The 27,677-nt window shown below is 36.6% G+C and overlaps 1 protein-coding gene and 1 pseudogene across 2 annotated transcripts; both read right to left on the reverse strand.

Moving 5' to 3' along the window:
* On the reverse strand, window positions 1–27,347 carry GPR180 (G protein-coupled receptor 180). Of its 2 annotated transcripts, none has more exons than XM_021667909.2 (9): window positions 27,122–27,347; window positions 23,769–23,927; window positions 16,211–16,411; window positions 10,704–10,884; window positions 10,517–10,566; window positions 8,649–8,806; window positions 5,687–5,878; window positions 3,139–3,216; window positions 1–2,248 (listed from the first exon to the last, which is right to left on the reverse strand). In XM_021667909.2, the coding sequence occupies exons 1-9, from the start codon at window positions 27,264–27,266 to the stop codon at window positions 2,090–2,092; spliced, it is 1,323 nt and encodes a 440-aa protein (XP_021523584.2). In that variant the 5' UTR covers window positions 27,267–27,347; the 3' UTR covers window positions 1–2,089. The 2 variants fall into 2 exon arrangements, with proteins under 2 accessions (XP_021523584.2, XP_012314033.1); XM_012458610.3 differs by having other exon boundaries at window positions 23,769–23,902; window positions 27,122–27,198.
* On the reverse strand, window positions 16,746–17,181 carry LOC110567708 (NADH dehydrogenase [ubiquinone] 1 alpha subcomplex subunit 3-like; annotated as a pseudogene).
* Window positions 27,348–27,677: the final 330 nt, after the last annotated feature.

Here is a 27,677-nt window from a genome sequence, read left to right on the forward strand (position 1 = left end):
TAGAAAATATTTTTATCTTTAATTAGAGTTTGTAGTATACACGTAACTTTCTGTAATCTGCAGTGATGAATCTCGATGTAAACATTCAGAAAAAGAGGGGATACTGTGTCATGACTTATGAACTATAAATTTTGTCCCTGATAACTAGTCAAGAACAATTTTATACACTTATTAACAACTACTTTCCTCCACTTAACAATGGCTCTTGAATAACAAAATAAATTATCAGCAATTTCAACCATAAATTTAAGAATTAAAGTTTAAAAACTTGTTTCATAAATGCAAGCAGAGTAATAAATTTCATATACGTTAAATTCAGTCATTTATGTTCTTTGAATAAAGTAACACAAAGATTTTTCCCTTCCCCTTTTGGCAAGTTCACAAAATTTATGAAACGGCTTCACCTTTTTCCTTTTTTGCTTAATTAACTGCATCTCAGCTGAACACAACAGGCAATAGCTGGGGTTACTAGTGAGACATGATAAAAGAAAAGGTTATGACCACTCAGACGATCACGTAAACCTAAAACATAACTCAGAATTTCTAGTCTTAACCTGTAGCTCTAATTTATTAAATGATTTACAAAGAACTAATAGAGAAATGATTTAATAAGCAGGTTGAACTTTGTAACTTTGTCATTTTGCAAGTCACAAACCCATACTCTGACCTGAAAATGATGCAGAATACTAGTTATTTCCAATGAGACTAGGTGCAAGGGAAAAACAAAGACAAAGCCATAGATATTTTTTAAGTTGCACTACATTATTTTAGCTACTATTTAACTACCAGATCAGTGCACTGTTTCTTGCTTAAAGTAGATAAAAGTATTTTTAAAATAAGGCCAGAAGTAAAAAGAAAAAGGTCTCAACAGCCTGACAAAGATCAACAGAATAATTTCCAATCAGTGACTATTAATGGGAATACTTATTTTGTACAGCAAGTATTGACAACCATTTAGCAATTCTTTAATCAGGCACTTGATATTTTTTAGCTAGCATACTCAATACTGGGGCATCACACACACACAAAAGTATGGCTTTATTACAAAGGATTCAAGATGGCAACTACTTAGAATCCAGTGCCAACACGGATTATAACAGATCCAGTGAGTGTTTTGTTTTTCAATTATTCATAGAAAATTTAATCCTGATTAAGTATCCTTGGGCAGGAATTCATGGGTAGTTGATGACTGAAACCAACATTTATGTGAAATGGTTCTGTTAATTTAATCTGTGTATACGGCTTAATTATGATTGGGGATTCAATGTAAGAGAAATGAATTATATTGGGATTAAAATTTTAGTACCGTATCACATAGTACCTTTTCCCTTCTCTCTTTTTAAACACATAAACCTGCTTGTCCCTTCACCTAAGTGCCCAGATTTTAAAATCCTTTGTCCTTACAACCCGTGTAATGTATTTAAGTTTTATTTTTTCATAAACTGTTTGTCAAAAACCTTTGCTAATCAAGCTAAGACCTGAACTAGAGCCAAAAATGGCAGAAAAAAATGGAGAATAACTCCACCCACATATAGACAAAAGCTTATTCATTTAACTGTGAACATATTTTATATTCATCTCCTGAAGTAATTTCAATTTCAATTCCTTTAAATTCAAATATGAAATGTATTTTCCTTAAAGCATAAAAAGCAACACTTTTTAAAATCAGGGTATTACACTGATTTCGTAACTGGACTAATTTAGATATGTATAAGCAAGTAATCATTTAACTGATTACTTTTTATAAGACTATTAAACCTGAGTTAGCTATTAAGATGAGGCATTTTAAGTGGTGAATATTTTACCAAAATATCATATAGTTATTTTTCACATTTATTTCCATATAGAAATTGCTTCAATCATTTTATAACAACATTTTCTTCAAAGTCTGTTTAAGTACATTTCAGAACATTTCATTTGTTACCTTTTTTTTCAGTTTTGGTACTGCTTAAATGCAGTTATATAAATAACATGCTCTGCTTTCGCTGTTCAAGTTTTCACACCAAATGTATGAAGAAAAGTCACTGTATTTGGATCCTTATTGCACTCTTTTAACCAATTCACTTTTCCTCTCAACAAAAATCAAGTATCAGAAATGAGGGCGACTTTTGTGTCCAGATGATATGGTCAGTGGTAGTGTTACTGAGGAAAGTGAAGAAACTTCCCAGTATAGACTGTGAGACAGAAAGAGTCTGTAGAGAATAACCATGGAAACAGACTGGCAAAGGATAACGCCTATTGTAATAACCTGAAAAGAAAAGGAAAGAAATGCTTTTACTGCATGCAGAAACAGAGAAATAATATTCAATTTACCATGAATCTATATAAACTTTTTATATAAATGCAATACTCTATCCTTCATCTTTACCATAGATACATTTTATCAAAAAAGTTTTCTGACTAATGCTCAGAACTCTTATTGTTTAAGCATAAAAATCCCTTTAACACTTAGTTTGTAGATGACAAAGTAAGGCACAAAAGAATAACTTGCTAAACCATTTGCTCCTAAGGGTAAGCACTACAAACAGAGTTTCAGTAAATAAGATAAATCAGGTTCCTAGCTAATTTATTAGTAGGAATAAAGCATGCTCCTACCTGAACTTTAAAGAATACTCTAAAAGCCCTTTCAAAAATTCTCAAGTTGCTTCTCTATTTTTGTAGACTACCGTCCTGTCTATTCACTCTTTGTAAATATCTCAGGCTCAATAAACATTTGTGCATTCAAACGTATACTGCATTGCTTATAAAAGGGCTCCTGGCAGACTTCTATTTTGAAATGATGGAGCCATTCACCTAAGAAGGTAGGTATCAGCACAACCAAAATGCATCACACTTGAGCATGGCACTCTGGTTTGTAGTCTCTTAAAGCAACTAGATAAAACAAAATTTCTATTTTAAAATTATCTATCTTAATTTCTAAAATAAGCTGAAATAGAATCAAGAAAAGCTATTTCCACCATTTGGCTTATACACATTTTAAACTTCTAATTTATATACTTACTGGTTTACTATTTTGTTTCAAAGTTTTAAACAATACAGAAAATGTCTGAAAAATAAATAGGTTCCTCCTATTCAAATATTCTCCCAATTAAGACTATATTTTCATTAAAAACTACTTTGATCATGTATATTACTTACTTTGTCCCTCTGGTAGTCACTAAAAATGACAGAAATGCATGCAAGAACTGGATGGCATAAAAACCACAAGATACAGCCCTGAAACAAATGAAACAGTGAAATAAGTACATGTATGTATTTTATTTTTTTCAGAATGAACCAGATAAAAAAATGTTACTAGCATATTTAGGTCCTGATTAACCTCAACCTGATTTAGGCCTTTAGGGTAGAGCTTGCAAAAAAATGTAGAAATAAATTTACTGCTGCTGTGACATTTTTTGTTTCTAACCAAATGAGTATTTTTGGAGTATTTATAATCCTACGTTTATAAATCAGTTGCATACACACTTTGATACACTACAAATATATAAATATAAGTAACAAATTATTAAGTGACAAAAGCAAGGCACAAGTGTGTAATATTCCTGTAAAAAGAAAAAAGAATGTCAATTCATATTTGCATGCTGATACACAAAGAAATCCTGTAATAATATGTAAAAAACACTAATAGTGGTTTCTTGTTTGAGGAGTACAACAGAGGAAGGGGAAGGGAACTGGGCAGGTAAGAATGGGTAACTGTTCACATTATACTTTTCAAATATTTTTCTATTTTTCCTTGAACCACGGCAATGTATTCTCTTTTCCAAACTTAAATTTGAAATAAAAAAATAAGTTAATAAATAGTAGCTGTTGAAATGTTTGGTACATTGAAGATATAGGGAGAAAAAACAAAATATAGAAAAATATTTATAGTATGTTATTATTTGTAATATACATTTTGTATATTACATTTGTAACATAGGCATATATACTTAAAATTCTCCAGAAAGATAAATTAAGAACTATTAGCAGCAACTGTATGAGGAGGTGAGAATAACTTTTTGCTATTCCTTAAATACTTTTGGATGTTTGACCCTATTCAGAAAGTTTAAGTGAAACATAAAATACCTGAAGTTGAAGAAAAAGTTTGCACTGCTTTAAACATAAAGCAAAATAAGAAAACATAGTGCCTCAACACCTCAAATACATATTAATTTATCAAACAATAAGCACTACTGTCCCTGTGAAAAACTCAAAGGCAGCATGGCATCTTCTAGTCTGGTGCTCAGAGGCCTGAAGTTGGTTCCTAGGACTGCAGCAGCAGCTTTGCAATGCTCAACACTAGGAATAAAGCAGGAATTTAGCTCTCCTTCCATAGCTGCCTCAGAATAATGGTCAATGACTCTGGACGAGGTGGGCTCAATGAACACAATCAGTCTGATCAGTATGCTGGTTTGAGGTGCTAAAATGAAGGGGTATGGATTCTCTCAATCTGACAGAAAAATGAAACCTTCTAGGGAGGGAGGCTTCTATAATGTTACTGCTCTAACCCTCCTAATCTCTTCTGTTACTAAACAGGTATAGAAAAAAATCAAATTTGCTTTTAGATCTCACTAGCATAAGAAGGACAAGAAAGAAGGAATAAAGTGACATGACCTCATGTGGATGGAGTGAGGTGGCTGAAACACACGGACTCAGCCTCCTGGCTCCATCTGCTTATGCTGAAGGACAGCTCCTAATAGTCTGTTAGAAAACATTGCATAACTCTGAGAAAAACGGTTTATAGTCAACTTAAACTGTTAAGAAATCCAAACCACATCTGAATTTATTTTAGATATTTAAAATTCTGATATTACAGAAAAAAATAAAATAAAATCCCTATTGATAAAGAAGCTATGAACCAAGTAAAACTGACCTGCCAAAGGGTATACGGAAAATATTGTTTCGCAGGTTTTGTAAAATGGGGATAATTTCTGTATCACGTAAGTTGCTAAGGTTAAATGAGGTGAACCACATAAAGAACTTAAGGTAGCATCTGACTGTCACACAACAGAATTTTTTTTTCTTTTTTTTTTTTTTGAGACGGAGTTTCACTCTTGTTACCCAGGCTGGAGTGCAATGGCGCAATCTTGGCTCACCGCAACCTCTGCCTCCTGGGTTCCGGCAATTCTTCCTCAGCCTCCTGAGCAGCTGGGATTACAGGCACGTGCCACCGTGCCCAGATAATTTTTTTTATTTTTAGTAGAGACGGGGGTTTCACCATGTTGACCAGGATGGTCTCGATCTCTTGATCTCGTGATCCACCCGCCAGGGCCTCCCAAAGTGCTGGGATTACAGGCGTGAGCCACCGCGCCCAGCCCTCTTTTTTTTTCAAACAAGGTCTCACCCTGTCACCCAGGCTGAAGTGCAGTAGTGCAATCTTGGCTTACTGAAGCCTTCAACTCCCAGGTTCAAGGGATTCTCTCACCTCAGCCTCTCAAGTAGCTGAGACAACAGGTGCTCACCACAAAGCCTGGCTAATTTTTTGTAGAAATGGGGTCTCACTATGTTGCCCAGGGTGGTTTCCAACTTGGGGGCTCAAGAGATCCACTTGTCTTGGCCTCCCGATGCACTGGGATTACAGGTGTGAGCCACCGTGCCTGGCCCAGAAGTTTAATAAAAGTTAGCATGTGGTTGTTTAGTAACTTCCCAAAGAAACCAGAATAAAGTAGGATAATCAGAAGAAACCATTTTCTTTCCAAACCCATACTTTGGCAAATGTGATGTAGAACTCCCTTTTGAGCGTACTTCTCTCCACTGTGATGATCTGATAGAGTCCACAGCCTAATGACAATGCTAGGCAAATTCTTAGAATGATTAGGAGGATCCCTGCTAAGTTGTGGTGTGAATGGTAGCTATGATGACTGGTATCTTCAAACTGTTCCCAAAGTAGCAAAATACTCTGAAAAAAAAAAAAATTACATTTAGAAAAAAAAATCATACCTAATTACAATAAAGTACTTTTTTCAACTCTTTAATAAACATCCCTTGAAATATTATATAAACATTTCTATCAGACCATAGAGGTTAATTAATAAAGTACAGTCTTTTCATCACTCTAATACCCTAAGCTAGTCAAAATGAATTTTTATCAAGTGAGACCATAGTTAAAAGATTTTTAAAAAATTCAGTTGCTGTCATGATTCAAGTAAGTTATCTCTAAGGATGAAAATGAGCTGAAAAAGTTAAAAGAACAAACTTTCTTCTAAATCCATTTCCTCCTTACTTCAACACCATCACTGAATGTAAACCGTTCTGCATTCAAACTGGCTATCTCAGGATAACTTTCAAATATTTCAGTGTTTTTTGTATAATTCAGAAATTAAAAAGTCAGAATTGTTTATTTCAGACTTTATTATTTTTCACAATAACCTCTCTTGGTAAAGGACAGCATATTTTAATATTCACTATAAATTCCTCAGGACACTGTTATTCGCCACTTTTTATTGACCTTTTCTCCCATATTGCTAACAATAAAAAGCTCAGCTAGTTCCTCATTAAGCTATTCTGTTTATTACTACTCAATAGAAAACAGTGTCTATGTTCCCTCCATCTTTACTAAACATCAATCACTTAACTTACTTTAATGTTTTAACCATTACAACACATATCTGTAGCTCTCTGCACTTCTTTCCTTTGTCAATTCAGCTCTCAGAATTGAGTCTTCGGTGACTTCCAAGAACTTTTGGAAGAGATCAAAACTCAGTATTAAATCCAATTATTAGGTTTTATGGGGTTTACCAGCAGCTTTTTCCTTTCCTCATTCTCACATCCTCTACCCTAATTTTAATCCTGCTACTATTCTTGTTAGGTAAACTCCTTTGTCACTATGACATGTGAAATTCCTTCTTGGGCTCAATATTTGCTCTGTTACTGAAAGTTTTACTCCTCCAAACCACCAAATTATACCCATCTGATTTCTTTTCTTTTTTTTTTTTTTTTGAGACAAAGTCTTACTTTGTTGCCCAGGCTGGAGTGCGGTGGCACAACCTCAGCTCACTGCAACCTCTACCTTCCAAGTTCAAGTGATTCTTCTGCCTCAGCCTCCCGAGTAGCTGGGATTACAGGCACGAACCACCATGCCTGGCTAATTCTTGTATTTTTAGTAGAGATGGGGTTTCACCATGTTGGCCAGGCTGGTCTTGAACTCCTGACCTCAGGTGACCCGCCCACCTCAATCTCCCAAAGGGCTGGGATTACCAGCATGAGCCACTGTGCCAGGCCTCCCATCTGATTTCTTAACCTACATTTCTAAACTTTACTTTTGCAACACAGAAGTGCTACTACAGAGCTACCATAGCCCATGGTTCATATTTTTACATATTTAAACTTCCCTGTTTTCATATACATATGCTAATATGTGATCTGTATAAAATATGCATGTATTTGTATAGTCTCTGCCTGTCTGATCTGCCTTGTCTGGGTTGTTGTTGAAGATCAGAGCTATGTTTAATGTATTCTTCATAAATGCTCACATAAACGCTCAAATAAACTCTAGTATAATATCATCTCAATTATCGATTCATATTTGTCTGACAGTAAATTAAAATTACAATGAAATGATAATAAAAATAAAATTTTTAAAAAGAAATGAAAAGTGAGAATTTACCTTGACATTGAGACTACTCTCTGTAAGTCCTGGCTCAAAAACATTAAGTTGGTAGAATCTTAACCTTATTTTAATCAATTCTACGAATTCAATTATTTCTCATCAGCCCCTTTACTGGCACTATCTCCTTTCTAAATATCACCAACTGTGATATGGTCTCTTTCTCAAATGACTCATGTAAATTCAATACTGCTATTCCACTTAAAACCTACTGTGCTAAATAAATACTAGGGATAGAAAGATGAATAAAGTACTGGTCCATCCTTCATTAATATATTTTTTCAACTTATTTAATGCATTAAACTTACATTATGATGCCCCTTTACAGAGCACAAGTATATATTTCATTTTCATCTATAGCTAATGGTCATCAAAAACTCAGTATAAATTTTTATCTTTAAACCTTTCTTCTTAGTTTTTACAAATCCATTGAACATAGGCATATGGATATCCTAGCATGTCAATACTATCAATATAGAGGAAAAGAAAAAAAGGCATACAGGACCTTCGTAAAAGACTGGTTTTGTTTTTCTGTGTGTTTTCATACTTGCTTTCAAAATCAAGATCTCATTCTTTTTTAGTCTATATTTTGCCTTTTAATTAATCTTAGCTAATCACCTGAATTCTTTTATGTACAAAGTAGCCAATCCTAAAGATTCTTGACAATGGATAAATCTCAAATTCATTGAATCACTCATTCAGTGTTAAGTACTTACCATGTGCTAGAGAAATATGAAAGAAAGCCATTATTAAGTAGGAAATAAGACTCCAACCTAGTATTAAACATACTGTGCTTAAATAAGCTGATAGGAAGCTCAAATTCAGGTAAATTATAATTAAATTCTGCAATCTACATATAGTAGCACCCAGATGATTAAGCTTATTTGATCTATCACTCTTTAAATTCATACTTTAAAATGACACAAATTGTAGAAGCGCAGAAATTTCAAGAAAAAAAGACACAAATTCCTCATGGGTCCCAGGTTTCAATTTTGAAATGAGGTATGCTCAGGTTTGCATTTCTGAGGATTACTAAGCAGAAACACTGAGTATCAACACTCACCTGTGTCATGACAATGAATACTGCAATTCCAGTGGATGCAGGGGTAGAATCCCACTGAAGAGGTCTGCTTTGAGATTTCTTCATTCTGACTATTGTCCAACCCATGCATAGACTCAAAAGTAGGTATAACATCTGAATTTGGGAAGCGATGTCAAAAACTAATGGGACATGAAAACCAACGTCAGCCAAGTTTTCACAATATAAAATATTTAGTACTTTTTTTTTTTTTTAGATGGGGTTTCACCATGATGGCCAGGCTGGTCTTGAACTCCTGACCTCAGGTGATCCACCCACCTTAGCCTCCCAAAGTGCTAGGATTACAGGCGTGGGCCATTGCGCCTGGTAAAATTTAGTACTTTTTGCAATAAGATGAGGACATTTTTTTTTAACCACAAAAAGCCATTTTCAAAGAGAAGCTAAGGAAATTCATTAAGAGATATTTGCATGTAATAATTCTAAAGAATTAAAAATTGCCATACATTTTGTATATATTTATAATAGTTAAAACAGCAGCAATACTATTTAAGAATACATATATATTTGGCAGCTATCCAGTGTTAAATAAAAAATAAAAAATAAAAATACATATATATGCCCATACCATGTCTATTAAGTCCAACCTTAACTCTCTTTCTTTTCCATTTTTCTTAGCTTTTCTAACTACATAATCCTGTTCTCTATAACTCATTGCTTATTAAAACAAAAAATTCTAAATATGATTTCTGCCATGTGGAGAATATGAGTATCTTCGTTTCTGGGTTTTTTTTTTTTTTTGATGGCTGAACTATAATGTGAAGAGTGTTTCCTAAACCTATTAACAAGAAACAACACAATGAAATGCAAAGTTCCCGTAACATCCAAACATTGGCTTTCCTTTCAGAATCCTGAAGACAAATGAAAAGCTCCATGCATTAGTGTGATGTGCCACCAGGTGGCCATCACCTACACTGCAGGGGAAGCATGCTACTTCAAACAGAAAAGATGCACCCAAACCACCTGTATCCGGGTCAACACTACAAGAAAACAACAAAAATCCATAAATGCTTCAAGTTTCATATATACTTATTATATGAGGTAGTATTTAATGCTTTTTAAGAAAGCTTATCACTTTTCTTCATAGAGTATCTTGATGTAAGTTTTAGGCTTTGGGTCAGAAATAGAAGAATCAATATAACAGAGAATAGGATTTTAATAGGAAGAAAATCTTCAGCTTTGAGGTAAAAAAATTTGGGTCTGAGTCTAGTCTCTACCACTAAATAGCTGAAGGACATTTGGAAATATGTTTCATATCACTGAGCCCAGATCCTTCATCTGCAAAATAAGGATATGCAGACCTACTTTTCTACTGAGGATAAGGTGAGAGAATATATATAAATATGCCTAAAACCAATGAAGAGGCAGAGTGTGGAGACTCATGCCTGTAATTCCAGGACTTTGGGAGGCCAGGGCAGCTGGATCCCTTGAGCTCAAGAGTATGAGACTAGCCTGGGCAACATAGTGAGACCCTCGTCTACAGAAAAAGAAATTTAAAAATTAGCCAGGCATGGTGGTATGTGCCTATAGTCCCAGCTACTGGGGAGGCTGAGGCAGGAGAGATCACCTGAGCCTAGGAGCACTGCACTCCAGCCTGGGCTATAGGATAAGACCCTGTCTCAAACAAACAAAAAACAATGAGGAGCTGTACATATTACCTACTATTAAGAAGTAACTAAGTAGGACATATGGAAATTTAACCTGTAACCCTGTTCTCAGTCAATCTGATTTCTAACCAATCTTGGACAGAAAATTTTTACTATCACAAATAATTTAAAAAAACCAAGCAGACAGCAAGTGTATGCTTTTTAAAAAATGTTCAGAAAGATACTCACATTCTGCCAAACTTCCCATAAATGGTACCCCTATTCCATCTCTGGAGTAACTGAGGAATTGAAGAAGATTAGCATAAATTACAAATGTGAAAAAAATTGTTAATAATCAAAGCAAGCATAATTTTGGTGGACTAATTAGGATTAATTAGATGTAATGATGAACACAGTTTTAGTGGTTTTGAGTTACCTGGAGAAATGAATGTAATTAGCTAAAGCTGAACCAGCTTGTAACAGCAATGCAGTTGTCAGAACCTTTAAAATCATGTGCATGGGTCCTCCTTTCTTAATAGCCTGCCACAATGATTGAGCATAAATGCAAGCAATCACAAAGTACACTAGGACTAGGAGGAAAAAGAACTCATGTAACCCTGTGAAGAGAAGAAAGGGAGTTTGCTTCAGTAAAACAAAGCCAGTCATCATATTGGGTTGCTTTCAAATCTCCCTGTCAATATATTTCTAGAACTTGTTTTATAACTGGAGTCATCGCATTTTTTAACTGGAGTCATAGCATTCACCTTTGTAAGAGAAAAAAATTATTAAAACTTAAACAATTTTGTACCTTGGGGCAAAATTTTAACTACAAGAAAGCAGATGAAACCAAACTAGTTAAGGTCAATCTGTAAGAAAGCATAATGGTCCATTATGCTTTCTTACAGAAACCCAAAGACCACTCATAAAATCAGTTTTGTTTGAAAACAGTAAATGAAAATAATAATTTCAGCATTCAGTTAGGTATACGGTTTACCTCCAAAATAAATTTCTTTTGTAAAATGTTTAGAAATAGATTAGTTCACAGTCAATAATAGTTTAATATACCCTGACAATGCTTCTCAAAGTGTGTTCTCTTGCCCAGCAGCATTACCAGGGAACTTGTTATAAATGCAAATTCTTGAGTTCCATCCAGTTTTTGATCTATTGAATCAGAGACTGAGTAGAGCCCAGTAATCTGTGCTTTAGTAAGCCCTAAGGGTGATTCTGATACAGCTAACACGTGAGGACCACAGCTCTAGAATGTCCCAATACCTTGAATTTCCACTTGAACAAACCTTCAAAATACCTGTCAGATCCAGAGATCCCTTCTGAGACAAACTGCAGCTCTTACCAAAACCAAAACCAAAACCAAAACAAAAACCCCCACTAAGGAGATCAGGTGACTCCATACTAGCATTGACTGAAAATTGTTAACACCTAACCAAATGGCTACCAATGCAAGAGGCCAGCAACATAACAATTCTGCAAGCTAAGTTAAGCTAATCACTTCTCTTGGTACATCAAACTATAAAACGGAAAGGAAAGGGGCCATAGAAATCAAAGTTGAAAGGAGCTGAGAGCTGATGTCAGGACTGGCCAGAGAAACCAAATGAGCCATGATAAAAATCAAAGTTCTGAGGGAGTAGAAATTACAAGTGAGGAAAGAGAGATGGCTGGCAAAGAACAAAGAATGTGCAGACTTTACATTAAAAATGGAACCAGTCATTACAGCAGCCTCTAGTCCCTACTAGCAGCTTTTTAGTCCAGTCTTCATGTAACCTCATGATAAATGTCACTTCTTCTGTTAACTTGAAATCTTTTGACTGAGTCACCATTTTTCAGAAATTTCAGACAATTTTCATAGTAAAGCAGCACGCTAGCTTTGAGTTTAATGGCTAACACTGACTTGGTTACATGTGAAGCCAGTCCCTAATATTAAGGTTTTTACATTCTATCTAACACCAAACTGCTGTAACAGTGGTACGAATAGAGCCGTCCTGAGTCTGTGGATGAACTTTCATTCCAGTGTGAACACCAAGCCTACTCTAGTTTCCCATTTGGGTAAACTCCAATTAACAGTCAGATAAGAAAATATTTCTATTATGTGGAAAATAATTCTGGAAAAGCAATCAGAAGACACAAATCACAAAAATCAATAAATAGTTCCATCATGTTTTGGCCTGGTTGGGGGGAAAAAAGCAGCAGAAAATATTTCTGCCACTGGGTGTCTCTCCTGCTCTATGAATATAAATGTGGACAGTTAACCTTTCTAGTGCAGGTGCAAAAGCATGTTTAGACTTCAGGAAGGGAATATCAAGCAAAAGAAAGAATATATTTTCTTTTTATTTACTTATTTATATTTCTTTTTTTATTGCATTTTAGGTTTTGGGGTACAGGTGAAGAACATGCAAGATTGTTGCATAGGTGCATACGTGGCAGTGTGATTTGCTGCCTTCCTCCCTTTCACCTATATGTGGTATTTCTCCCCATGCTATCTCTCCCCAACTCCCCACCCCCTGCTGTCCCTCCTTACATAGAAGAGCATTCCAGCCTTAGAAATAATGACAACATAATCCTGGGATTACTATAGTAATGGAACAAGACAGAAAATACAAATGCTAAACATTATGTAACTGTAGGTGAGCAAAGTTCCTTATGCTATCCTGTGTTTCAAATCTTAGTTTTTATCTTTCCTTCTTAGTATTAAAGAAATAAACATGGCATTTAATCTAAAGTTCTATTTATTTATAATATTTTACAGAATATTTTATAAGACAAAATTTCTGACTTATAGGATAAAGTTTCTGACATTAAGTTACAATTCTGAAAATCCTCAGACTACGTACTGAGGAATCAGAACAATGTAGAAGGAAAGGACTCTGGAAAATAAGATGTATGTCACAAGCAAAAAAATGTTTTAGGATTATTCAAAGTTAATCTTCCAGAAAAAGCTAATATTATAACCAATACAAAAATTATTTCATTGATGTATTAAATAAATTGAACTGGGACACATCCCACACTTTATTTACTGAATTTTAGATGATTCTTACCTTTAACCTGTTCATAAAACGCTAAAAAGATAAAATGCTAGCTCTGAACTCAATGTTGATTTAAACAAATCATCTCTTTAAAAAGTCTATTTTTTTGATCATCAGCTACCAACTTTTTTTTATTTGCCACAAGAAAAAATTGTTTGTTCACTTTGAAATTAAACTCACTTTGTGTTCACTTTGTTTTGTTTTTGTTCACTTTGAAATTAAAGTCTAATTTTAAAATAGGTGGTTAAATTAATTGTTAACTAAATTAACAATTAATTGTTAAATCTTATATTTAAGACAATATACACTGAAAAAATATACAGTGAAGAAGAAAAATACTCTTAATGAGCATACAACAGGTGGTGAACACTTGTAAGAAAATGTATAAGGTTTTAGGCAAGCTTAAAGGAAGCAGCATTGGCAAAATAAAGTAGCAAGAAAACTTAGTGGACAGCTTCAATAAATTCAGCCCCAGCTAAATGATGGTAAATGAGAAAGGAGGAGAAGGTGAGGAGAAAAGAGTCCTTGGGTTCCCGGACAGCACTTGGAACAGACATTCCTGCCTACCTTATCTCAGAGCCCCAGTGATCCCCCATACTCAAGTGTCTCAAGATACATCCTGATTAGTATAAATCAATCGGAAATTCTCATACCCTTGCCAGTAGGAGGTAAACCTAACCCTTTGGACAGATTCGTCTACTTTTATCTTCTTTCTTCCATGTCAACTTACATTTCTCTTATGATGCTATGACCCAGATCTGAAAAAGGAAATGTGATAGGAAACTTCTGGGAAAGATTTGCTTCCTCCTCAAGAGATACTGAATTTTGCCATCATCTAAACATGATGCTCAGAACTGCCATGGCTAACTTTGAACTTGAGGCAGCTAGCTTAAGAACAACATTAATAGTCTGAGGATAGCAGGGTACAGAGATGCTAAATAAACCACCCTGCAGAAGCCTCAAAACTTCTTGTGGTGTAAGATAACTCATTTCATTACTGTCTATACCACTTGCATTAGGGTTTTCTGTTACTTTAAGCCAAAAACATTCAAACGTGTTACCAGGAACATATTACTGAAGTTAAATGGAAGCTCCAACCCACTGTCTTTTGGGACATGGAGGGTAAAAGGGATAGCACTAAAGAATGAACACAGTTCCTTTTGATTTGGGTAGTGAAAATTAAAGAAAAAGAAAAAAATAATGAACATAGCTGCTGGAATCTTAAAAACAGTGAGATGGCAGATGTGGCAGAGCCTGTAATATTCCAGTGAAAAGCAGTCTACATGTCTTGAGGTAATAACGCTCTCAGGATTCTAGGTACTTCTTAGTCTCTAACTTGAGTACAATCATAGTTAACAAGGACTCTAATCTTTTAAAGAAGCAGTTTTATTTTACCTTAAAGTATTATAATTCTATTTAGTACTTTGTCAAGTGGCATCACACTTACCTTACTTTGTTTAATCTAGACCAACTCTGTAAAATAGAAGATTAACCAAAGTCTGGTAGATATAAAATACATAATTGGTTTGAAAGAGAACAAATTACAAAATTTAACCAGAATAACATGTAACATTAACTGCAGCTATTTGCACCAGGTTATTCTAATTCAAACCTCTGAGACATGAGGTAATAGTCAATTCTCTGTAAAAAGCATAGCAAATCAATTTTTCCTACTTGGAGCAGATAATTAGACAAACTAGCAGAAGTTTCTAAAATGAATTGAAGATTTCCCCTGTAAACAAATACCATACCTGAGGCTACAGAGTAGAAAGAATCCCTCAAGGCTCTATTTTAGAACACACTACTATAACAATGTCAAATATGGACTTTTAGATCAGTGGTTCTGTACGTACGAATCAGCTTTAGAGCTTTCATTAACTGGCTTCCACTCCAAACCAAATCTATCTGAGTCTCTGGGTGTGAACATCTGAATTTTTGTTTTAAACCTCATAACCTTAAACTAGATGTGACAAATTTACGCTCTGAACTAAACAATCAGTTTAAGCTAAAGTGGCCTCACTCCCGCCTCACCTCCACCCACCCCATTCTATGGCCAATGGGATACAATGGAATTAAATTTTTCTCTTGAGCAGATTGACTCTTTCAAACAGCCAATGAACTCATGAAGAGGTAAACCCTTAACCTTTTTCTTTGACAGATGGCCTACAAATCCTTATTTCAACACGTTCATTTACAAATCAGTTATACTTTATAGCATGCTTATCATGAACATAAGAAGTCATTCATTTCTGCTGGGGCTAGGAATCTTACTTCAATAGGAAAGGATCATCCAACATTCTGATGAAATATTTTAAATGAGTAAATGATTCTGGGAAGTATTATAGACTCCAATCATTCCTGAATTGTTTTAAGCTTCAATGAAGGCAATCCCTAAATTTGTTCAAACAATCTAGTAAAGAGTTAACCATACAACGTAGTTCAGTTTCTAATCTCATTTAATCATTGAGTTATCAATTTAAATTGTTCAATTTGTTACCATTTTTCTGTTTATAAAAATAATGCAAGGTTATCATAAAAACAAAAATATTCAGAATGTATAGAAGAAACTAAAAACTACACAACTTGTTTCCTGCTAGGAGCCAAAACAAACAAGCAAGCAAACAAACAAAACTATACAACTCTATCACCCAGAGTATCAAAACAATCTGTTAATATTTTTGTACTTCTGTCTTATTCTATGCAGGTTTTAATACACTCAGATAATACTCTGCCTTTAAAAACTAATATTATGGCTATCAAAACGCTGTAAGATTCATTTAACCACTTCTCTACTTTTGCACATATAGGTTGCTTTCATTTTTTATTTTAAAAGTACAACATGAATATGTTTGTGCATAAATCATCTCCTAAATTTAAGATATATTCAAATACATATTCTTACCGGATTCTCCAGCACTAAAATGATCAAATGGATTCCCTTCGGCATCTGGGTTTAGTAACACCATTTCAAATGGGATATCTTCCACCTGAGAGTTCTCCTTGTCATCTTGGCACGTATACTTGTCTGCATAAAACACATGCCACGTTTGTGGAGATGGAATCTGGGACACTGTTAGATTATGTTCAGTCTGGTTCATGGTCACTTTAAAGAGAAAGAAAACAACACCTATCATAACAAAACTCTCATATGTGTTGTTTTAGTCATACAATCAATTTGAGGTTAGGACAATCTTTTGTTTAGTTTTTACTGCCTCAGAAATCTAAGACCTTGTGTAGTATTTGGAATCAGTCTTAAAAATCAGACATTTATGGAATAAATAAGAATTTATCTGCAAAGGAGATAAAAATGATGTTTTTAGCTAAGGAATCACTATAAAAATAAGACTATAAAGCACAAGTGAGTGGAATGGCTTCACTGAAACTTTGAAATTTTGTTTTGTTTTGTTTTCACATTTTTATTTGGAGCCATGGGAGGGGCTGCCTCTGTCACTGGAAGGAAGTGCTCAGTTTCTTCAGCCACTCCAAGCTGGAGCTCTGGGGGTCCTGGGGGTGGCCGGGCATGCTGAGCATGTTCCCATCATCGTGACAGGCACTGGGTAGTTGTAGGGCATGGCCTCACTGATCATGATGGAGTACTTGGTGTAGGGGCTAAGTGGCAGCAGAATTACAGCAAGGCTCCCAATGACAAAGGACACGACCAGCACTGGCTCCTTGGCCCAGGCATTCTTGAGGAAGGCGCTGAACCTTGGGGCCATCTTGGTCTCGGCAGCCAAAACTCTGAATTTTAATTTTCAATATTTTCAAAGTTTCTAAGTGGGTTAATGACATTCAAAAAAATTATTGTGGTAAAATATACACAAAACTACACAATTCTACCACCCAGAGTATCAAAACATCCGTTAATAATTTTGTACTTCTTTCTAAACGTACCATTTTAACCATTTTTAAGTACTGTCTATGCCATTAAGAACATCCACAAAACTATACATCACAGTGACATTTTTGAAAATTAATTGAGTTAAATTTTAAATGGGGCATTCAACTTAGGAAATAATTATATCTAAAAACCATGGCTAATATTTTCAAAAGATTTTCCAAAATCTTTTGAAGTAGTATGATATAGTCAGGGGTGGGGGTGTGTGGCATCATTCAGATGTATGTTTGAATCCTGGCTTCAATACTTAACTGTTATGTGACCTTGGGCAAGTTACATAAGCGATGACCCTTACTTTCTTCATCTGTAAATGAAGATACTACCTACAGCAAAGAGCTGATGTAAGGACTGAGTTATACGAGTCACCTAGCATGGTATCTGTCACAGCGCAGTTGCTAAATGTCAATTGTTTTTCCTTTCTTTAAAACAATGTAGTTATACTAATAAGTGATTCTCAATCTAGGGTAATCTCCTTTCCTCCAAGGCATTTTAAAATGTGAGGGGACAACTTTTTGTCACAATAGCTAGTTATACTTGGAGGGGGGCTGTGTTCAACCTCATGGAAAAAATTATTCCCCCTAAAATGCCAACGGCACTCCCTTCTGAGAAACACAAAATGACATCTAAGATTCCTTCTGGATCTAAAACTATTAGGTTGGTGCAAAAGTAATTGTGGTTTCTGAATATGACCTGACCTAAGAGGCACTGACCAACACTAACACAAAGCTGCCTAGAGGAGGAGTGTTTCAAGTTTTGAGTATAACAAAAAGAGTAGTACAGTTAGAAGAGCAAGTCTTGGCCTTGTGACTCAGCAAATAAATGGCAACCTCTCTAAATATGTTTCTTCAACAGTAAAATAAAGATACTTGCCCTGTCTAGCTCAGAGTTTGTGTGAGGGGCAAATGAAAAGTATATGGAATGTTATGTAAAAAGCATGATTTTAAATAAAGTATTTTTAAAACAGTATTATGACGGGTCTAATCCCCAACTCTAGGTTGCCCCCACAACATGTCAATATTTAAGGACAAATTAGTCTTAATCTTTTTCTCAATTGTAGAAAAAATTTTTTAAATAAATAAAAGATATTTCTTGAGGTAACCAGAAATTTATGTATGGAATAGACTTCAGAGGATACTATAAAATTATTCATTTTCTTAGGGTATGATAGTTAAACAGATGAATATCCTTATTCTTAGAAGATGTATGCTTAGGTATGGAGGGGCAAACTATTCGTGATACCCGCTACTTATTTTCATATGGTTCAGTTAAAACAAAAATCACATACATACAAACATAAAGCAAATTTAACAAAATATTAATAATTATTCAGTCTAACCAGAGGATATACAGATGCTGATTGTACTATAATTTCAACTTTTCTGTATGTTGGGAAATTTTCCTAGTAGAAAGTTGGGAAATATTTATAGGTTGTCTTTATGAATGAGATACAGATGTAGTTAGGATTGAATTGTGAGGACTCGGACAGTACAAATGGGAATTTCCTTCATTGGTAGTTAAATTGGACAGGAGGATTTGATTAATACAACCACAGCATTGCTTTTTTGGCTACTGTAAGTTAGCTGACATTTAAACTACTTTTTTTTTTTTTTAACCATACAGCTTCTGGAAAAACGTAGCAAAGACTCCAGTTTCTGTTAAATATTTGAAGATTTTTAATAAGAATTTAATATATGCTCAATAAATGATTCAGAAATAGGACTGTTTAAATGTGCAATTTGCAATTATATAATCCAGACCTCATTATATAAAGGCTCTGCTGTGTCACTGTTTTTATCATTTGCACTTTTTCTCTTAGATAAAATAATATAAAAAAACCACACTTTTACCAATATACTTTTGATGTTTCATTTTAAATTATGTGGATTCACTTCAAACAGAAAAGTGTGCTTCATAAAGTGATACCAGCCTTTAGTTTTTGTCTTGCTGTCTTTTCAGCAAGCCTGGGAAACAAGCCTCTTGACAAAACTGTGTGTTCATTGTTTCTGAAACAAAAGGCTACAGCACAGCATGCATATTCTATGCTGGTGTAATTAGTACCTCAAATATTAACAAAACTTGAACTGCAGAGAATGGTGTTGAATAGCTAATTGTCCAATCATATTATAAAAGGAAATGAATACTGCTAACCAAAACACACGATAAAATACTAACACCTTTAAATGATTTTAAAAATATACCAAACTACAAAAGGAATCATATGCATAACTTGTAAAAAGAACACTGAAATGTTTTATATAAAATATTATATTTAGCTCCTGTAATCTGATAGAAAATTCCTCTGAATCTCCATATTAAATTTTAGATAGAAATACATAAACTCATCATTTTCAGTGCTTTTAAATGTCTTGTCGGCTTGCTTTAAAAATCTACAAAATAGTTTTTGATATTTTTTAAGTCGGATTTTTATGACAGAACAAAGAGATGACTGAAAAATAATTTCTCAAACATTAATTTGGGAGAGTCAAGCAACATTCAACACTGAGATTTTTAAAATCTGCTGGTCTTTTCATAGTGCACAGCAGCAACAGGGTTTTACGTAGGAGCTGGGCATAGTCACCAAGTTCATTACCAAATAGGTGAAAGGCTGTTAACTCTTAAGTCTCATTAACACCTAGGAAAAGCACTTGCTATAAGGAATTATTCTTAAATATGTGTTACTATTACATTGTCATGAATTTAAGGATATGCCTTTTGTTTAAAGGTACCTAAGCTCCCAGATAACATACTATAAATGTGACAACTAATATATAAAAGTTAGAGACTTAAGATTTGGATTTTGTTGTTGGAAAAAAAAAAAACTGGTGAAATATATAGAACATATGTAGAAATCAATACTAAATTTATTTTAGGCCCCAAAATTTGACAATACAACCTTCACTACTCCCAAATTCCTGTTTCCTGATATCTTTCATTCCACAATTTTAAAGAATACCTCTGCACTCAACAGGACATAGAAAAGAAAGAGAAAATAGAGAAAGAAACAATAGCAGAAGGTTTTGTTAAGTTGTAGTCCTATACATAAGTAACTCCATCCTTAAGAGTTAGAATGAGGGCTGGGCGCGGTGGCTCAAGCCTGTAATCCCAGCATTTTGGGAGGACGAGGCGGGTGGATCATGAGGTCAAGAGATTGAGACCATCCTGGTTCACATGGTGAAACCCCGTCTCTACTAAAAATACAAAAAATTAGCTGGGCATAGTGGTGCGTGCCTGTAATCCCAGCTACTCAGGAGGCTGAGGCAAGAGAATTGCCTGAACCCAGGAGGCGGAGGTTGCGGTGAGCCGAGATCACGCCATTGCACTCCAGCCTGGGTAACAAGAGCGAAACTCCGTCTCAAAAAAAAAAAAAGAGTTAGAATGAGAATGGCAGCATTATGGAACTATCATAAACCTTAGGGAAACCTAGTCTAACTTGCTTGTTGTACAGATAAGTAAAATTAGGTTCAAAGATAACACATTATTGTTATAAATCATTAGCATAATTCTCAGTTTTGTGGTCTTCCCATTGCACCTTACTGTCTCCCTGTATATAGAAGTTCTGGGAATACAGGAATATGACTGACACAAAAATGATGTTTTTAAGTATATAGAGTATAATACTACATAAGAGAACAAATCAATATTCCTATAGCTCAAATCTTTAAACTGCTTAGTAAGTTTTTATTGGAAATAGAAGAAGTCTTTGAGATGCCAAACATGAAAAGCAAACAACCTACCAAACAAAAAGCCCTTAAGCATCAAGGTCTATGACTATTCATTCTACAAATACTTAGTAAAAACTTAACTACGCACCAAGGTATCATAAATTCTCATTCTCATAGTGCCATACAATTAGCATTCACAGTACTTATCAAAATTGCAATTTTACATTTATTCACATTGATCCCCTTCATTCTGGTCACCTCCATCAGCCTTAAGGACTGAGAGTGTCAGCATTTTGGTCACGGCTGTATCACCAGTGCCTAGCATAGTTCATGAAACAATGAAAGTGCTCAGTGAATGAACACGCCCAAAGAGCCCTATTGCTCTCATTGACTGATTTTATAACAAATAAATAAAATATAAAGTGATAATTATAGTAAGGACTGCGCAGGAAAGCAAGAGGCTAAAAAACTTAGATGTTAACTTAATCGAGGGAAGAGCCAGAGGGGCAGCTGAAGATGAAAAGCCTATGCCAAGGCTCAGGATGGCAGTGAAATAAAATGCAGTGAGTGGGGCAATGCCCTGAGATGAAATGGAGGGGTAAGCAGCAGCCAGTCCATGACAGCTTTGCTGATCAGGTTAAGGAGGCCTACCTTTGTCCTAAGAGCAGTGGGAAACCATTTATTTTAAGGGTGTGGTGAGGAAGTGAATGTAACATAACCAAATCTGATCTTTAGAAAGATCTAGTTACAGAAGGGGGACCAGATTGGCTGTAGAACTGCCATGCAGGAGACTGTTGAAATAGTAAAGGCAAGAGATTATGGCAACTTGGAATAACACAGTGCGGGTAGAGAGGAAGAAAAGTAGATGAATTCAAGAGATATTTAGAAGTAAATCCTCAAGACACCGATGGATGGGGGACTTAGAAAGGTCAAAGAGAAAGGCTGGGCGCGGTGGCTCACGCCTGTAATCCCAGCACTTTGGGAGGCCGAGGCGGGTGGATCACGAGGTCAAGAGATCGAGACCATCCTGGTCAATATGGTGAAACCCCGTCTCTACTAAAAATACAAAAAGTTAGCTGGGCATGGTGGCGCGTGCCTGTAATCCCAGCTACTCAGGAGGCTGAGGTAGGAGAATTGCCTGAACCCAGGAGGCGGAGGTTGCGGTGAGCCGAGATTGCGCCATTGCACTCCAGTTTGGGTAACAAGAGCAAAACTCTGTCTCAAAAAAAAAAGGTCAAAGAGGGGAGTATTAGAAGACACCTTGGTTTCTCAACTGTTTACTAGATGGATGGTGGTGCCAGCTCTTAAAACAGGGAACACCGGAAGAGGACCAGGTCTGGATGGGGAAGATGGTGAGTTCAGTTTAGACACTAGAGGAATTGGGAACGGAAGGACATGACCTTATACACATATGTGGAACACTTAGATTAGCAAATTTTACATGGAACACTTAGATGAGCAAATTGGCAGAGAAAGGAAGAGATAACTGAGAATGAGAATCTGCATACATTTCCCAGGTAAGTTTTGAATTCAGGGTCTAAGTAATTTTATTTAATTGTCTCTTTGATATCTGAATCCAATCATTCATTTTTCAGGATACTATATTCTCACAATGTCATCTCACAAATCTGTATTAAAGATCCCCACAATGGGTGGCAAGGAGTGAGGACCTCTGCTCTTATCACTGTTCCAGCTAGTTGCCTTACAAGGGAATCAGACAGCTGTTAAGATAAAGAATGGATGTTTAGAAATGAATGTTTCACTAGACTAGGCTAAAAGAAGAGACTACCATGTTCCATATATGGATGAGTCTCTGAATAATAAGGGGAAAGAGGGGAAGAGGAATAATTCCCATTTTTCCTCACGGATGCTTCAAATTCCTAATGTCTCCTACAACTAATTAACTTGCAAGATGCAAAATGGAAAAAATGGCATACGTCCTTCATTTCCGTATTTTAAAAAATTTTCACTCCCTCTGGATGGCTAACACCCTAATGCATGGGACAGTGTTGATGAGAATGAATGGGATCGCAGATTTAAGCCCCTAGATTAAGATTTTAAAAGTACAGCCTCTCTAGAGGCAAACTCAGAAGTGTACAAATGATGTGGTGCTGGTACATCTCAAAGTGATTTTTTTCTTTTTTTTGAGAAAAAGTCTCACTCTGTCGTCTAGGCTGGAGTGCAGTGGCGTGATCTCAGCTCACTGCAACCTCTGCCTCCCAGGTGCAAGCGATTCTCATGCCTCAGCCTGTTGAATAGCTGGGATTATAGGTGTGCACCACCATGCCCAGCTAATTTTTTTTTTGTTTTGTATTTTTAGTAGACAAAGGGTTTCACCATGTTGGCCAGGCTGGTCTCAAACTCCCAACCTCAGGTGATCTGCCCACCTTGGCCTCCCAAAGTGCTGGGATTATGTGGGTGACTGCACCTGGCCGTCAAAGTGACATATTGTATTACCATGTAACTAAGTCTCATGTTCGAATGACATGTTGTGAAACAGCATCACTCAAGCTAAATTATCCAATTAACTAAGATAATACATGTTTAGCATCTAGCTCAGTGCTGGTAGATAATTAGCATTCAACAAATGTTACCATTCATTCCATGCTGCCACTGGGTCTAAGTATATCTTCCATATTGGCATAAATTATGCAAACTGTAAAGAGTCTGAATGAAGGATTCCTTTGTAAATTACCTGGAACTTTTTTTTTTTCAGAAAATGATGAATGATACAGAGGGAAAAGGCATTCTTAAAACTCAGCTTGAAATGTACTAGACAAAGTGTCATCACAGTGGGATGTATGCTGTCATGAAACATCTTGGTATGTACATATGGTACAATATTTCAACATTAGGAGGAAAAAAACTATATCTAATGATCAAAGGAAAAGGGATATACTCACTTGTCAACTGAGCTTTGGATAATTTTTCACTACAGCTATAACCATGACTGCTTTCCTGTAGCTTCAGCCATTCCTGAGCTTGGAACAGGTAGAGTTTAGCTTCTTTTCCAACAGCTACTGCTATATTGTTGATTCTGACACACAGAAGAGCATGGTCACCTTGACATTAAAACAAAAATTATCAACTACTTCGGTCTTACGTGAAACTTGAGACACGAGGACAACTCAACACCTCTACTTACCAAAATGGAAATTTAAAAAGCACAATTCTTCTTAAATCTTGCTTAACTAAGTAAATCACATCAGAATGAACACCACATTCAGATGCAAGAGATTATTCAAATTAATGTGTGGTATTTCCTTGTAATTCAGCTGATAAGTGATAATATTTCACTCAATAAACAGCAATACCTGGGGTATTCAGACAATTTACTGTATTAAAAGTTTTGCCTCACTTAACAACCACTTCACATGTTTTACATTTTATTCATAATCTATAGAAATGTCCCACTAAAGTTTGTTTTTTAATATAACATAGGTGTTAATATTTAATTATACTCAATATAAAAAATAAACATAGCTAATAGCAGGAAAGTTTAAATGTATGTGTTCTAGGGTAGACATATTATACCTAAAACAAAACTTGGTATCTCTGACTTTTACGAAAGAACTTTCAGGGGCAGGGCTCAGTGGCCACATCCACAATCCCAGAGCTTTAGGAGGCCATGGTGGGAAGATCCCTTGAGCCCAAGAGTTTGAGACCAGCCTGGGAAACAAAGTGAGATCCTGTTGCTACTGGAAAAAAAAATTAGCTGGGCTTAGTGTTGGTGGCTGAACCTGTAGTCTCAGCTACTTGGGAGGCTGAGATGGGAGGATGGCTTAAGCCTGGAAGTCTGAGGCTGTACTAAGCTTCAATCACACCACTGTACTCCAGCCTGGGTGACAGAGTAAAAAAAATTTTTTTTTTGACAGAGTGTTACTCTGTCACTCAGGCCAGCGTGCAGTGGCACAATCTGGCCTCACTGCAACCTCCACCTACCAGGTTCAAGAGATTCTCCTGCCTCAGCCTCCCAAGTAAGAATAACTAGGATTACAGGTATGAGCCATCACACCTAGCTAATTTTTGTATTTTCAGGAAAGACAGGGTTTCACCAGGATGGTCTTTTAATTTAATTTTATTTGAGACGGATCTCGCTCTGCTGCCCAGGCTGAAGTGCAGTGGTGCGATCTTGGCTCACTGCAACCTCTGCCTCCCTGGTTCAAGCAATCCTCCTGCCTCAGCCTCCTCAGTAGCTGGGATTATAGGCAGTAGGCACCATGCCCAGCTAATTTTTTGTTTTTAGTAGAGATGAGATTTCACTGTGTTAGCCAGATGGTCTCAATCTCCTGACCTCGAGATCCACCCACCTCGGCCTCCCAAAGTGCTGGGATTACAGGCTTGAGCCACCCACTGAACCCAGCTTCTTCCTTTTTTTTTTTTTTTTTTTTTTTTAAAAAAAGAACTTTTAGAACAATATATGTTGTAAGATGAATACAGAATGAACCTGGTTGCACACACCAATTACATTTAAGGCCCAGAACAGAAATGGCAGTAAGTTATTGTCTCTAGGGAAAGGGACTAGGTGAGAGAGGTAAGACAGGAGACTGTTATTCATTTTAAGATCTTCTGTTCTCCTGGAAAATTTTTTTCTATGCTTTTGTTACTGTAATTACATTGATTAAACATTTTAAATACATTTAAATATACAGTATATATATCAAAGAATGTATAAGTCTCTTACATAAATTGATTACATATTATGAAGTCTTAAAAGTGACTCTGAGGCCCAATTCACACTGTAAATTGCATTCTGAGTTACAGTTCATTACTTCAGTATTTACTGAATTGGGATTCATGAAAATTGGTAATAACTAAATATACATATATTATTTTATACCTATGAAAAAGAATGAATGTACTTGAAACACCTTATCCCCAATCTGTCTTGAGAAATCTCAATTTAGTACATGTTTCTCCTCCATGTTTACCAGATGATCATCATGAACTATGAGGTCATCCAAGTCTCTGTGCTGGTCCTAAGTAATGACCCATGTCTTCTATACATCCCAGATTTTCCAACACTGTCCATACTGTGCCATTTAATATAGTGGCTGTCAATACTCAAAGTAAGGTTACAGTCCATTGATTGGGATACTCAAAATGTGACCAAAAATAATAAAACTGTTTCTAGTGTTTCTTCTTCATTCACCCAAAACATATTCTACGTTGGATTTTGAAAAACTGGGTTGCTGAAACTCCTTTTCTCGGCTATCTTAAAAATTTAACAACAACAACAACAAAATCAGGATCCCTTCCCTTTATTATATCAATTCTGTAATTTCCCAATATTTTAAATTCCTTTCCTCACCAAAGTAGCTCCTAGTTTCTATTAGCTTCTCCTACGAATATTTTCTAGGCCAATATTCTGATGTTCATCGCTGCATCTTTTAATGCTAAAGACTGTACAAACCAAAGATCCTAATGTCATCAAGGCAAATAATTATTGAAATACAGTACTAGTCAAATTCAGAGTACTAGTGAGGGTGCAAATGAGACCAAAATTAGAATGAATTGCAAATTCATTTATTGAAGGAAAAACTGCTGATTTTTAAGGAGACCAAAAGGTAAGAATCAAATGCAGCTCTAATTTCAGAAGAGCCACACAGAATATAAATTAGGGCGCTTCCAGGACGCTACTTAAATGCATTTTCATCAACTTAATTCTAGGCCTCACCGCCTATAGTAAATCTACTGCACTAGTGGCCGAGTAACCAAACTGTTCAATATGACAACTACATTATCAGGTGTTTTACTTGGTTTCCCAATCCACTCTGCTGCAAGTAGGTCTCAGCAAATCGGTATTCAAAAAAAAAAAAAGGAAATTTAAGTTCCTAGGCTTTAATTCTCCAGCATCTATAGGACGTCAGTGTACACAGTGTGGCCGAGACAGGAGGGAGCAAACATGCTTCTTTGGGGGAAGGATCTGGAAAGATGAGGCCGACCACTCATTGGCACATTCGTTTGCAAGGAGAGGGTTGGAGAAATGGAAACCAGCTTCTAGGTGCAGAACACGATCACTAGTGGCGAGAGGCTGCTGAGCTGCCTCGGGTTGGAAAGCTGCATCAGCGGGGTTGGCAAAGAACGCATCCCACCATTCCTGGCAGCCGCGGCGACGCTGGAGGTCCAGGTGAGGCTGGGGAAGTCGCAGACCTCGCCCAACATGGCGGGGAGGAGCCGGGGAGGGGCGGCCGGCGGACCCCGCCGGCGGGAAGGGCCAGCGCGCCTTCATCCCTCTCCCCGCCCCCAGACCTACCGTGGAACTCGAAGTGGCCGATGCGCTGGCCCTGGGCGTCTTGGGCCGCGGTGCTGCTGAAGCTGCCCCGCAGGGTCTTACCCTGGCTGCCCTGCGGCCACCAGCAGCACGTGAGGGCCACCGCCAGCAGCCGCAGCCCCCCCATGCCCGCCTCCCGCTCCGCACAGACGCGGCGGCTCCCAAACGCCCTCTGCTGCCCGCCCCTGCCCGCCCCACGTCGGCAGCTGGGGGAAGCAGGGTCGGCCCCGGACATCTGCTCCCCTGGAGCCTGAGAGCCAATAAGGCGGGCTCCTCTGACATGAGCCGCGGACATTCGCCAATCAGAGGCCGAAAGGGGCGGGACGCGCAGATCCGAGCGTCCCGTCACTCCCCGGGTTTTGACTAGTTCCCGCCTTTTTCTTTAATGAGGAATCAAGAGGATGTAGCTTCAGGTTACGGAAAACTCATCCCCCTCCTCATCGCCTAGCACATCGTGCTACTGCGCATGCGGCGGCCCGCTGGCTGGAGTCCGCGGGGCCTTCGAGGGGCATGTGGGATTCGGAAGAAACTTCAGAAA

This window comes from Aotus nancymaae, unplaced genomic scaffold (genome assembly GCF_030222135.1).
Source record: "Aotus nancymaae isolate 86718 unplaced genomic scaffold, 86718_ANA_hifiasm-v0.15.2.pri h1tg000048l, whole genome shotgun sequence".
In the NCBI taxonomy this organism is placed as follows: domain Eukaryota; kingdom Metazoa; phylum Chordata; class Mammalia; order Primates; family Aotidae; genus Aotus; species Aotus nancymaae.

What these genes read in the sequence shown, in the direction of transcription:
- GPR180 (XM_021667909.2), bottom strand. Translation starts at nt 27,266, where the DNA reads ATGGGGGGGCTGCGGCTGCTGGCGGTGGCCCTCACGTGCTGCTGGTGG. An exon ending in TCTACATCACATTTGCCAAA is followed by an intron (nt 3,217 to 5,686) that starts GTATGGGTTTGG and finishes CATTTGTTTCAG; the next exon opens with GGCTGTATCTTGTGGTTTTT. An exon ending in GTGACTACCAGAGGGACAAA is followed by an intron (nt 2,249 to 3,138) that starts GTAAGTAATATA and finishes TTTTCTTTTCAG; the next exon opens with GTTATTACAATAGGCGTTAT.